This window comes from Nansenia antarctica (assembly GCF_963989245.1).
Source record: "Nansenia antarctica genome assembly, chromosome: 12".
NCBI classification, from domain to species: Eukaryota; Metazoa; Chordata; class Actinopteri; order Argentiniformes; family Microstomatidae; genus Nansenia; species Nansenia antarctica.
Window position 1 is genome coordinate 29013086 of NC_137682.1, and position 13929 is coordinate 29027014.

A 13929-nucleotide genomic window follows, 5' to 3' on the forward strand; every position below is an offset into this window, starting at 1 on the left:
ATGACATTGTTTTGAAACATTTTATTGTAAATTGGTTTTTTCTTCCATTTTTAAGTTTGTTACACAAATAAATGATCTGAAATAAATATATAATTTGTTTCCCTTGTCTGTGTGTTTCTATACATGTAATTGGAATTTAATGACAGCCATTCCCAGGGTTGACAGTCCTTCTTCTGTTCCAGGTATCAGTAACTTGATGAGATTAGACACTGAAGGTTTTCATTGATGAAAAACAACAGTGATTCATAAAGGTGGAGGTTTTGGCACTAACAGGCCTTCATATCAGATAGGTTGTAGCTCAGTTTCATCATGCTCTGTGAAACAAGGAGGAAATGTTTCATAGTACCAGAAATTAGCACATGGACAGGGCATCAACAATAACTATTATACTTTAAACATATTTTGCTAGTCAAACAATAACATTGACATACAGTACATGTTTGTGTACAGACAACATAAAATACAACTCCAAATGTGCCTGTTAGAATATGTGTCAGTTTTACCTGGCATCTGTCTTCTCCGTTTGTATGCCTTTAACCGGTAGTAGGCTTTGTCCATGAGCCACATGGAGACCATGAGAAACCCAGCTATGGAGCCCAGCACTGCCACAAACAATGACAAATACTGCAGGTCCTCATACATGACCTCTACAAAACAGAAACAAACACAATACACACCATGTCAATACTGAGGAACTGCAGTGCAGTCAGACCATAAGGTTAGATATAGAGATACTCTTTTGTTTCCAGGACTGAGGAGAAGTCACCTGTGTCATCAGAAGAGAACACTTACATACAACATTTATTCCACCACATTTAGGTTGAGTCCAAAACCGACCAACTCACCATTCACCTTTAGGACGAAACCTACATCTTTGCTGCTCCCTGATTGTTCTGTCACAGTGATTACATAGTAACCAGCGTCCTGCAGGCGGAGATCTGAGAGACCCATAGATCCATTGGTATGGGTGTGCACTCTGTCCCTGTAATCCACTGTAACATTGATAAAACCACTGGGTTGCCAGACCCCAATGCTCCTGCTCACACTGCCGGACATGTATGTCCATTGTATGGTGGGAATCCCAGGGCAGGAGATGTCCACAGAGAAAAGCACATCCTCTTGCACCGACCGGATGAGATTCCTCTGAGGAGACTGGATGGAGATGAGATTCCTCTGAGGAGACTGGATGGAGACATGATACTGAGCTCCAGCTGCCAGCGTGGATGAAAAAGGGGAAGGGGAAGAGAGTGAAGAGGAGAGTGACAATTTATTTTAATGAACTGGTAGCATGGTGAACTGGTAGCATGGTGAACTGGAGCATGGTACAGGCAGCTATCATGATTTTTCACCACCTGGGGCCTCATTTATAAAAAAAAGTACTTGAACGTCATCTTTGACTTTCACATAAGCACATTTTTCTAAACGGACGTAAGCATTATTTATAAAACGGGTTGCGCTTGTTTAAACTTGCGTATGTGCTTCCTTCTATAAATACCAACGCAGGTAAAATGAACGCAGGTGAATGAGGTGGGGTAGTGGTGATCTAGTGGATAGTGAGTTGGACTTGTGATCAGAAGGTTGTGAGTTCAAATCTCGCCTGAAACCACACCACTACTAGTGTGCCCTTGAGTAAGGCACATAGCCCTCAGTTACTCCAGGGGGAATGTCCCTGTAATTCGTGAATGTAAGTAGTTTTGGATTAAAAGCGTCTGCTAAATGGCAAAACTAAATGGCAAAACTAAATGGCAAAACTGTTTGTATTAACGCCTGTGATAGCGACTCAATTATAGCGGCTGAATTAAGACAAGTGCTATAATATAGGGTAGGCGTTCGTCTGGAAGCGGGAGAGGGCAGAGAAGGGTGGCTTCTCTGTAAGTTGCATTTGTAATGTTTGATCATGACAACTAACCAGGCACATGCTTATACTCAGTACTCAAGTTGTAAAAGAAAATCAGGGGAGGTGGTGGATTCTGTCATATGAAGACAATTTTAGCATCCCCTCAGCGTCAGTGACTTCAGTGTCAGTAACTTGGTAAAAATGTCATTGTGCGTGCCCCCTCGCACCTTGAAATAGCAGTAATACCACATTCATTGATAAAATGACATAATGGATGGAAAGGGGGGATGGCAGTTTTAGAAGGGGGATGATTTTTACAGTTTTTATTTCAGGGGGGATGCCATCCCCCCTCAACTCGAGTGCTGCTTATATTGTAATAATATAATGGTCTTATTCTTATCAGGTGACATTGAAAACATGACTCCCTTTGCGAACTCCCAGACACCGGAGAAAATCCGGTATAATTTAGCGAGTGGCCGGGCAAGGTCCGTTGTGGAACGCACTAGGCATGTTGAAGGGGAGATAGACAGCTCCGGAGGGATATAATTAAAGGAAGACTAAAATAAACATCAGTTCCCTTTACATCTTAAATTAAACTAATTTTCTCGGCTGATAACAACATCGTTATAATGATGCATAATGATGTGTTTCCTAGAACATGTAAATGCAATTGCTAATCACATTATTGCATTACAATTTGAATATTGAAATAACGCAGGCAAAAGTGGCAAATGAATATGCTATTTTGGGATTGCATAGTAACTTTCACATTTGAATGAACATTTGAATTTTGTCAGCTACATAGCGGATGTGTTTACTAGAACATGTAAATGCAATTGCGAATCACATTATCGCATTACAATTTGAATATTGACTCAAATAACGCAGGCAAAAGTGGCAAATGAATATGCTATTTTGGGATTGCATAGTCATTTTCACATTAGAATGAACTTTTGAATTTTGTCAGCTACAAAGCAGCGCATGACTTTGAAAATTAAATGTCAAATGGCTTTGCATTATCATTTTAATATTGACAGCGAATGTGCACATCAGGTACATGAAAATGAAAATGCAAATCATTAGAATTGCATTTGAATTTGAATATTGTCTGAAAGAATGCATGCAAAAGTGGAACATGCAAATGCAATCTCAAATTGCATTAACATTTGAAATAAGTCCACTATATGCATGCTTCCATAGACAACTAACCAGCAAATGCTTATACTGTAATAATATAATGGTCTTATTCTTATCAGGTGACATTGAAAATATGGCTGCTCACACTCCCACCGGAGACACCGGAGAAAAATCCAGTATAATTTAGCGCATTAGGCATGTTGAAGGGGAGATGGCGACTGAAAGGAAGACTGAAATACAATCATAAACATCAGTTCCATTTAAATCTTGAATTAAACTCATTTTCTCGGCTGATAACAACATCGTTAATTTTATTACGAGTCACGTTCACTTCGCATGAATTACAGTATAGGCAGTGCGGCTCACATGCCTGTAATAACTGCATAACCAGTAGGTAATGTGCAAGGTCAATACCCGACGTAGAGCTACGAGTGTTTCCACGGTCAAATTGACTCAAGTTGAAATTGTATAAATCACTACGTGGACGTGGTTTTCTACGTACGACACGGGTAAGATCAACATTTGATCGGAGTACTTTCTATAAATGAGGCCCCTGATCTGAATCCTAGAGCTTGCGCCTCTGACGTAAGCAGCAAGCACGATGCAATGCTTTGTGGGAAAATTAGGCAGGAAGCGATTGTTTTGAAATAGATAGAATGACTATCTAATAATGGTACAACACAGCTACATTTGTGTGAACATCGAATGGAATGAACATAAAGTTACACTGCAAACTAGTTAGGTAAAGTGGCTTTGTAACTTCTCAATTAATATATTCAAACATTCAAGTAATGCATTCAAAGACTGGATCCAAGGCACTGGTGTTGACGGGGTCTGGCGAACAACACGCTCACTCGAAACGTATTGTGTCAACAATATCTATTTTTCTTTTTTTTTCATAACACCAACTTGAAATGTTAAAGTACCCACTCAATATAATAAACAACAGTTTGCGCTTAGGTGAATCAAGGACCCCAATTGAAATAAGCCAGTGGCTTTCTTGGGTTTTTATCCTGTTAGTTGACCTTGTATGTAATATGTACTTTCATGTACCTACTTCTGCAAATCTTCTAATAAAGTTTTCAATCAATCAATCAATGGCGTAGCGGGTTAAGCGCTGACCATGTAACCGCAGGGTCTCCGGTTCGATTCCTGCCGGGGACATATCCTGCATGTCATCCCTCCTCTCTCTCTCACCCATCCTTATAGTACCTTGATTTCGTAAGAAATAAATATGGTATTCGCTATTCGGCGTTTGCTGGGCTGGCGTCCCCCGGTTCTCTTCTGGACAAGGTGCGCATGCGCATTACCCCGGCACCGTTATCTAAATAAGAAGATTCTCAACTCCTCCTCTTCCATTGACAATTCGAATGCTGTCACGTGGGACACGTCTATCAAGAAAATATCTTTAAAACATAATAATTTAATCTAAACGCAAATGCAGGTAATTCCTCTCTATGACATGAAGTTATAACAATTAATTCAATATTAATTTCAAAATCTGTGATTTGACCCCAGAGGAGCTTTCTTGACTAGGTCTGGCTCCTTTTTTACTTAATTGTCTTTTGCAGCCAGCTCTAAAAAAAAACATTTAAAAAACCCTGGAAGAGGCCATAACCAGCTTGAACTCAGGAAAGACTAATTGGCATAAATGCTTGTACTCGTGTCTTTGTATGCTACCATTGATAATGGCCTGCTCCTCTGAAGTGGCTTTCAAAACTTCGAAAATGGCCCCCTGTCAAAGTCTTAACTTAACCCCCCCCCTTCCAACCCATGCCAGTGAGCCCACATGTAGCCCACGTGGGACACACATGGGCTTGCCCACTTCCAACCCGTGCCAGTTAGCCCACATGTAGACCACGTGGGAACCACATGGGCTTGCCCACTTCCAACCCATGCCAGTTAGCCCACATGTAGACCACGTGGGACCCACATGGGCTTGCCCACTTCCATCCCATGCCCAGTTAGCCCATATGCAGACCATGTGGGACCCTCATAATTTGCCCAGTTCCAGCCCATGCCCACTTGGTACCCAAGTAGCCCGCATTGAACCCATATGGGTCCCACGTGGGCGTGCTGGCTGGGTTCCTGTCTAAATCTTCACTGTAACTGTCAATAAAAAATAAAAAAATATTAGTGGGACTGCCCCACTCATAAAAAAATAACTTTTAAATAATAATAAATAAATAAACAACAGTTTAACGATCACTAAATACTTATAATTTGTGGATTGGATTGATTCACAAGACTTGATAATAGTTTCATTTTAGGTCGTGTTCAAAAGCAAGAACTGTGTGTTTATCTAGTTATGTGTTTTTAGCATGTCGATGTTCTCTCTGCATGTTGTTATGTTATTAAAATACAGTTTAGACGTTCGTAGCAATTTGTTTTGTTAGCCGCTAGCTGTTAGCAGCATTCGTAGCTGTGGCTGCGTTTAAAGCCCAATTTACCAGGGTTTCCAGATGGGGCGGGTTACCGATTTTGCAGTAAGTTATAAACTGGTTAGGCTGTAAATTGTCAATCCCATCTGGAAACCCTGAGAGTCAGGGGTGTACCAACATTCAAATACGCCTGTCTTGTTCAATTTTTCTCCGATTTCAATGTATGACACATCACTTGAAAGATTACAATCTGTAGTTTAAGCACATGCAAAAAATGACTTTGCCTTCTGGTTGCACATTTCACCAGACCGCATTACCTGTGTGTTACCTCATTGCTCGCCTTCGCTAGTTGCCTAATCTTCCCAGCATGCAACGCGTTTTGATTACGTGTGCCAGCAAGGTCTATTGAACGATGGAAAGAGCTGAAACATGCAGTCTGGAGAAGGCACCCTTCAAACCTGAGACAGCTAGAGCAGTTTGCTCAGGTGCAGAGGTCTCATTTAGGGCTTTCACACCGGCAAAGAACCGTGCCGGTTCGCGTTCGCGTTCGGAAACCTCTGAACCTTGGTGCTGTCTGGCGAACGAGCCCGCGTTCATACCAGTGTAACCTGAACCATCGTCATCAACGCTGGGTGATGAAGGGGCGGGATAAACAAAACAATTCACAACTAGATGGCAGCTACTTCACTGGAAAAGAGGATAATATCTTCCACTACTACAGTATCTGAAATAAACACTATTTTCTGTGAAACAAAACAAAATACACTTTCTATATGCGTTCTTTTACTAATCAGCTGCTCCATTACTGGAATAGAAATGGCTTACGAAATTCGCGTTCGCGCATGTCCGCGCGCGTGTGCGTGTGTGTGTTTGCTGAGCATGTGAGGAAGATAGAGAGAATAATGACACTTTTGATATTGTTTTTGATCACTAATGTTTAGATTAGATTACATTTTGTCTACTTCCTCCTTGCTGGTCTCTGCAGCCTAGAATAGGACACACCCACTGATGACGTGACTGTTCGATAGTTATGGAGATAGACTCCAGTTCTATGAGTGGAGCGGAGCCCCATAGGGGAGCTCTGCTCCTATTGGTTTACCCGCTACCTAAAGTAGCCAATGACTGAATTTTTCAATGCCTGCGCCCGCCTGGGGTGCTATATAAAGGGGCGTACATCGCTCCATCATTCTCCCAAACATACAAAACAGCCGGGTTTGAACGAGTCGAAGTGGGCCAGCAGCCCTATGGGGCTCCGCTCCACTCATAGAACTGGAGTCTATCTCCATAACTATCGTTCTATATCGTGGAGCTCCGCCCCATAGGGGAGCTCTGCTCCTATTGGTTTAGGCGGAGCGAGCGAGGCCAAATGTACCCCCACTGAGACTATTAATCCAAAAACAATCTCAGCGGCACCCGGAGCTGACCACTGATGTTGGTTCAAGACAATCTTAAAAAGTTGGCCCAACCCACACCGAGTCTGCTCCACTGATCTAGCCCTTACGTGAGCACGCAGGGTTGTAGATCTAACGGAACATGTCCTGGAGGAGGGTCCCCTCCCCAGGCACATCCGTAATCATCCTGACAGCACTTGAATAGCATCCCCAACCAGGGTAATCCAAGTGCCATCCCCACTACATCAGTCCTCAGCAAACTGAGGACAGAATGAGAAAAGGATGAGGAAGAAATATCACTTACCCAACCCTTACGTTGGGTTGTTGATCTAACAGACATGTCCTGGAGGAGGGTCCCCTCCCCAGGCACATCCGTATTCATCCTGACAGCACTTGAATAGAATCCCCATGACCAGGGTAATCCAAGTGCCCTTCCCACAACATCAGTCATCAGCAAACTGAGGACAGAATGAGAAAGGATTGAGGAAGAATATCACTGACCTAACCCTTACGTGAGCACGTAGGGTTGTTGATCTAACGGAACATGTCCTGGAGGAGGGTCCCTTCCCCAGGCACATCCGTATTCATCCTGACAGCACTTGAATAGAATCCCATGACCAGGGTAATCCAAGTGCCTTCCCCACTACATCAGTCATCATCAAAACTGAGGACAGAATGAGAAAAGGATGAGGAAGAAATATCTTCAAGTAACACAGTATAAAAGTGATGGCGACGACCAAGACGCCGCCACACATATCTCCTCCACTCCCACTCCCCTGAGAATGGCCACTGATGCGGCCATGCCCCTGGTGGAATGAGCCCGAATGCCAGTCGGCACGGGCTGCCCCTTCGATTCGTATGCGAGGCTAATAGCCTCGCAAATCCAAAGGGACAGCCTCTGCTTCGAGAGTGGTGTCCCGGCTTTCTGTCCGCCATAGCAGATCAGAAGCCGGGGAGAAGATCTCAGTCCTGCCTCGCGCTTCACATATTGTGCCAACGCGCGCACCGGACAATACAATGTAAAACGCCTCTCCCTCTCTCCGTCGTGAGGAGGAGGAAAAAAAGGCGCTCAGAGCACAGCTCTGAACCCTAAACCCACGATTAACCGTAGGGATAAATCCGGGTTAGGGCGTAATACAGCTTTTGTTTCGTCATCAGATATGATCAAACAATCTGCCCGTGACGAGAGAGCGCACAAATCACTCACTCGCTCAGCCGTAGTCAAGGCGAGGAGTAGACTCGTCTTGAGAGACAATAAAACGCAACGACACAGTGACAATGGGTTCGAATGGGGGCACGCACAGCGCCTCTAGCACAATCGACAGGTCCCATTTTGGCATTAGAGTCCTATGAGGGCGTCTAAGCCTACACACTCCAGTCAAAAAACGCTAAACCAGCGAATGACTGAAAAACCAGTGTCGTTGTCGCAAAACCCTCATGACAAGCTGAGATGGCAGCCGCGTAAACTTTAATAGTTCCCGCCGCCAATCCCTTGTCAACAGCGACTGTAAGAAGCACAAGAACGTTTCGACCCGACAACAGACAGGGTCAACGTCCTGTCCCTCACACCACTGTGTAAAACTCGCCAGCGCGCCGCATATCCCTTTGCAGTGGATTGCGCGCGCACTCTGAATGGTCTGAATGACCGCGTCTGTCAGACCCCTGCGTTCTAACAATCCCTCTCATAGGCGGCCCCTTCACCAAGCCTCCGGCTTGAGAGAGTGCATCTTGTCGATGAGGTATGGGCCATGGGCCCTCTACCAACATCTCCATCAGTTCCGGAAACCACGGGGCTCCGGGACGGTCCGGGGCTACAAGAATTAACTCTAGCCTCTCTGACCTCACTCGTGCCAACAGTGGGAGGATAGATGTCAGGGGTGGGAACGCGTATAACAGGACCCTCGGCCATGGGTGGTGTGCGAATGTATCGACTCCCAATGGCGGGTTGTCCTGTTCGCGCAGGGAGAACCAAAGGTGACACTGCGCATTCGTCCGTGACGCAAACAGAACCACTTCTGCTTGCCCGAACCGTGCCCAAATCAGCGACACAATGGAGGGTGCTAACCTCCAGTCGTCGTCCCTCGGGCCTCCCCGTGATAACAGATCTGCTCCTTCGTTGAGCAGACCTGGAATGTGGAGAGCTTTCAGCGAACTCAGGCGACTCCGCGCGCGATGACGCGCGGGTCTCTCCAGTAGCTCAGGTCGGTTTTGACCGATCTCTGTATTACAATCAACTTGCGACGGCGTCTCACTGGAACCCGTCGCAGTCGTGCGAACCGCCTCTGCAGTCTGCGCATGTGTAACAGGCCTAAGGGGACCACTACATGGGCTGCAGACATCAGTCCTAGTAAGGACATCCTTGACAGAGCGGTGATTGTATTTGTCACTCGACACACCCGGAGAGCTGACGTCAGTGTCGCTCTCCGTGGTGCCGATAAACTGGCCCTCATCTCGGCAGTATCCAACTGAATGCCTAGATAGGAAAACTGTTGAGCCGGCCACGGAGAACTCTCTGTCCAGTTTACAGCTAACCCCAGCTGAGTGAGGTGCTGCACCAGTGAGGTTGCGTCCCGAATGGCTCGATTTGGGCATTGGGCCAAGACCAGTAGGTCGTCGAGATATGTTAATATGCGTATCTCGTTTCGCCTCAGTGGTTCGAGTGCTGTCTGCACGCATTTGGAGAAAAAACGAGGAGCAAGCGTGCACCCGAAGGGCAGGCGCGTGTACTCGTAAACCTTCCCTTGGAAAGCAAAACGTAGGAATTTCCTGTGCCACTCTGTGATTGGCACACGAAATACGCGACCCTCAGGTATCTACGAAAGGGGCGTTTCGCCACTCTCTCGTTGAGGACCCTGAAATCTAGTATGGGTCTCATGTCTCCCGAATTCTTTTGGGACAAGGAAATACGGGGAGTACCATCTCATGTCCCACTGGTCCCTCGGAACCAATGTCACTGCGCCCTTTGTTAGGAGATTCGTAATCTCCACCTGGAGCGCACGTGTCTTTATCGGGCAGGACAAAAAACAGTCTCTCTCACGGCCCTGAAGGGCGGAGGAGGCTGAATGAACTGTAGTGCATATCCCCTCCTCAATGTCCTGTCTAGCCAGCCCGACAGAATACCTGTCCCTTCTAGTCATTCTGCATAACGCAACGACAGCGGCTGGACCGTCTGTTGTGGTGCAGTCGACAGAAAAAACTTTCTGTATGATCCCAGCCGCCGCTGCACACCGAGGAGGTGGCACAGCCCAAGGTGGGGTCATTTCGAAAGGGATGGGCTGCCGTCTGTAAAGAGTGTTTGTTATGTGTAACAATGCTCTTTATTGACGCAGGTTTATTATGCCTGATAATCAAAGAACCGGCCGCACGCTCATGAGCTGGGCCAGGTCTTGATAGACATGGAGGGGTTTTTGATGTACATAACGACCCCTCTATACGGCTACATACAGGGGTGTTTAACCCGCTACGTGTCGTGATAGGGGTAAGTCCGTTAGACAGAGAGCTGGCCACACGCCGGTAAGCTGGGCCAGTCTCCGGTTTGTTTCTAACCGGTAGCGAGTCGACCACACTCTGACAAGGCAGGTCGATCTCCGCTCTGGTAGATAACGGTCCCTCTATACGGCTACAGACAGGGGTGTTTAACCCGCCTCGTGTCGTGATAGGGATAAGTCCGCTAGGCAGAGAGCTGGCCACACGCCGGTAAGCTGGGCCAGTCTCCGCCTTGTTTCTAACCGGTAGCGATTCGACCACACTCTGACAAGGCAGGTGGGTCTCCGCTCTGGTAGATACCATGGAAAATCCTCCTTAGGGATGGTTTGCCGTCTGTAAAGAGTGCTTGTTTTGAGTAACAATGCCCTTTATCGACGTAGGTTTATTATGCCTGATAACCAAAAAACCGGCCGCACGCTCATGAGCTGGGCCAGGTCTTGATAGACATGGAGGAGTTTTTGATGTAAATAACGGTCCCTCCATACGGCTACAGACAGGGGTGTTTAACCCCCTTTGTGTCGTGATAGGGGTTAGACCGCTAGGCAGAGAGCTGGCCACACGCTGGTAAGCTGGGCCAGTCTCCGCCTTGTTTCTAACCGGTAGCGATTGGACCACGCTCCGACAAGGCAGGTGGGTCTCCGCTCCGGTAGATAACATGGGAAAAAATCTCCTTTACTGAAAAGTAAGGTGGGGATTTTCCCTCTTTTGCCTCTTTATGAGGTAGCAGCCATGAAGAGGAAAACGGTGGTGGGGTCATTACCGACCCCTCCGCCCGTGAAAACGGGCCACGCTGCCGTGGGGGGCCGTAGCGGGCCCTCCCAGTGGTCAGCGGCGGGGGCTGGGGATGCCGAGTGGGGCATGGCTCCGTCGTTTAGAGATAGAGCCAGTGCCGCATCACGCCGAAACCTCCGCTTCGCAGTGATTTTCGCAATGGCGGCGTTAAACACGCCGATGTTATTCGCCGCTGCCGCCGCCTGCGCACCGAGATGGGGCGGCGAGGGCGGGGAGCACGTGCTCTACCTGCCGCTCGCTCTCATCAGAGCTTTCTGATTCTGACACCGGCACCGACCACTCAGCTGGGTGAGGGCGGCGTGATGTCAGGGCCGGCTGAGCGGGCGGGACCATCCCTACTTGGGGAGGTGCCTGCCCAGAACGCCGTTCTTGCTTGTCCTCCGCTGCTAGAAAATCGCAACGGCAGGTAGTCCGCCAGGCAGAGAGCTGGCCACACGCTGGTAAGCTGGGCCAGTCTCCGCCTTGTTTCTAACCGGTAGCGATTGGACCACGCTCCGACAAGGCAGGTGGGTCTCCGCTCCGGTAGATAACATGGGAAAAATCTCCTTTACTGAAAAAGTAAGGTGGGGATTTTCCTTCTTTTGCCTCTTTATGAGGTAGCAGCCATGAAGAGGAAACCGGTGGTGGGGTCATTACCGACCCCTCCGCCCGTGAAACCGGGCCACGCTGCCGTGGGGGCCGTAGCGGGGCCTCCCAGTGGTCAGCGGCGGGGGCTGGGGATGCCGAGTGGGGCATGGCTCCGTCGTTTAGAGGTAGAGCCAGTGCCGCATCACGCCGAAACCTCCGTTTCGCAGTGATTTTCGCAATGGCGGCGTTAAACACGGCGATGTTATTCGCCGCTGCCGCCGCCTGCGCACCGAGATGGGGCGGCGAGGGCGGGGAGCACGTGCTCTACCTGCCGCTCGCTCTCATCAGAGCTTTCTGATTCTGACACCGGCACCGACCACTCAGCTGGGTGAGGGCGGCGTGATGTCAGGGCCGGCTGAGCGGGCGGGACCATCCCTACTTGGGGAGGTGCCTGCCCAGAACGCCGTTCTTGCTTGTCCTCCGCTGCTAGAAAATCGCAGCGGCAGGTGTCCCGGAGGAACTTCTTCGTGGTCGGCGGCGGACGATCCATCGCTGAAGGGAAAAGTCTCCTCCGCTGAAAAGTGTCCTCTGCTGCTTGGAAGTCGCAGCGGCAGGCGTCCCGGAGGAACTTCTCCATAGGCGGCGGACGATCCATCTTGAAGGGAAAAGTCTGGCGGGTCCTCCAGTCTTAGTAGTCGTCCTTCTCAGTCTTCAGATATAAACCCGTGCTGAACTTTTTGGGAGAATGATGGAGCGATGTACGCCCCTTTATATAGCACCCCAGGCGGGCGCAGGCATTGAAAAATTCAGTCATTGGCTACTTTAGGTAGCGGGTAAACCAATAGGAGCAGAGCTCCCCTATGGGGCGGAGCTCCACGATATAGAACTACGTTTTGGTTCGCGCTTGAGAACCACTATTTTTTGGTGCCCGCTGCGAACCAACTTTTCAGGTTCCGAACCAATTGAGCTTCGGTCTGAACGCACCGGCTGGTTCCAGACTTGGTTCGCGAACGCGAACCGGCACGGTGTGAAAGCCCTAATTGAGAGCTACAGAAATCGCTTGATTGCAGTGATTGCCTCTAAAGGTTGTGTAACCAAATATTAGGTTATGGGTCCCATCATTTTTGTCCATGCCATTTTCATTTGTTTTATTATTTAAAATATTCTGTTGAATCAACAATCAAAAGCAAAGTCTGATTTCTATTAAATATGGAATAAACAATGATGGATGCCAATGAGTTATTTCAGAGAAAGCTGTGGGTTCTTCTTTTTTCGTTGAAGGGTACCAACAAATCTGTCCACGTCTGTGGAAATAGTGGAACAATATATGCAATTTCATAAAACTGGTCGGCAATTCTTGATGCAATTCTTGTTAATTCTCTAATATCCTCTAATCCAATGCTCTTGTTTTTTTTAATTTTTATTGTCAAACAGGCTGACAGGTTTTATTTTTGAAAGTTTCCACTGGCCAGTTGGTCGTTACCATGTGAACCATAAGATAACAGAGGTGAGTGACATTGCATCATATACAAATAAGGTCATCAGAGAATAAAAAGATTGACAGAAGAACAAGACCACAGCCAAATTCGTGTCATTAAGCAACTATTCATTGTCTCATAATTATTCTAAATATCAACCTACTAATCTAATACAGTATACAGGTTCAAAACCCAACAGAATATACTGTTTAGTATGTAAGGAAACCATGTTACAGTATGCTGATTCAAAGGCAGACTTTTTACTGACAGGGCTGGGCATACATGTACACTACATACATGTACACTACATACATGTACACTACAGATATGTGCATTACATACATGTACACTACATGTACACTACATACATGTACACTACATACAGTGCCAGACAAACGTTTTGACACACTTCCCCATTCAATTAAATGGTAAAGTGTGTCCAAACTTTGTACATGTATACTTCAGGCAAACATAGGCATGGTCTTAAACACAGAAACACACTCGCATTGAAACACTCGCATGACAAAAGCACAAAGTGGAGTTCACATGTATGAATACTTACCTAGGTGGCACACATATAATGTGATGCTGATAAAAAGAGCAACTTCCTGTGTATCCCAGAGCCTCAAAGGCCACATTTGAATCCCTGATCCATCAATATTATCACAGCTACGGAATGTCTACTGGGTCATTCTGCATCCTCATAAATGGCCTTTCTCTTTGCTGTTGCCTGTGTTCCTCCTTCCTTCTCTCCTGGATTGCTGTGTTTATTCGGTCTAAGCTGTGTTTATTCGGTCTCCTCTATTCCTCTAAGCTCCGTACACTCTGGCTACTGTCACTGCTCTGCCACGCATACCTTG

General features: G+C 47.1%; 1 protein-coding gene across 1 annotated transcript; it reads right to left on the reverse strand.

Moving 5' to 3' along the window:
• Window positions 1-282: 282 nt before the first annotated feature.
• Window positions 283-13707, reverse strand: vstm5 (V-set and transmembrane domain containing 5; the record flags this gene model as incomplete). Its single annotated transcript, XM_080543692.1, has 4 exons — window positions 283-314; window positions 504-647; window positions 846-1211; window positions 13632-13707. The coding sequence occupies 4 exons, from the start codon at window positions 13705-13707 to the stop codon at window positions 283-285; spliced, it is 618 nt and encodes a 205-aa protein (XP_080399818.1).
• Window positions 13708-13929: the final 222 nt, after the last annotated feature.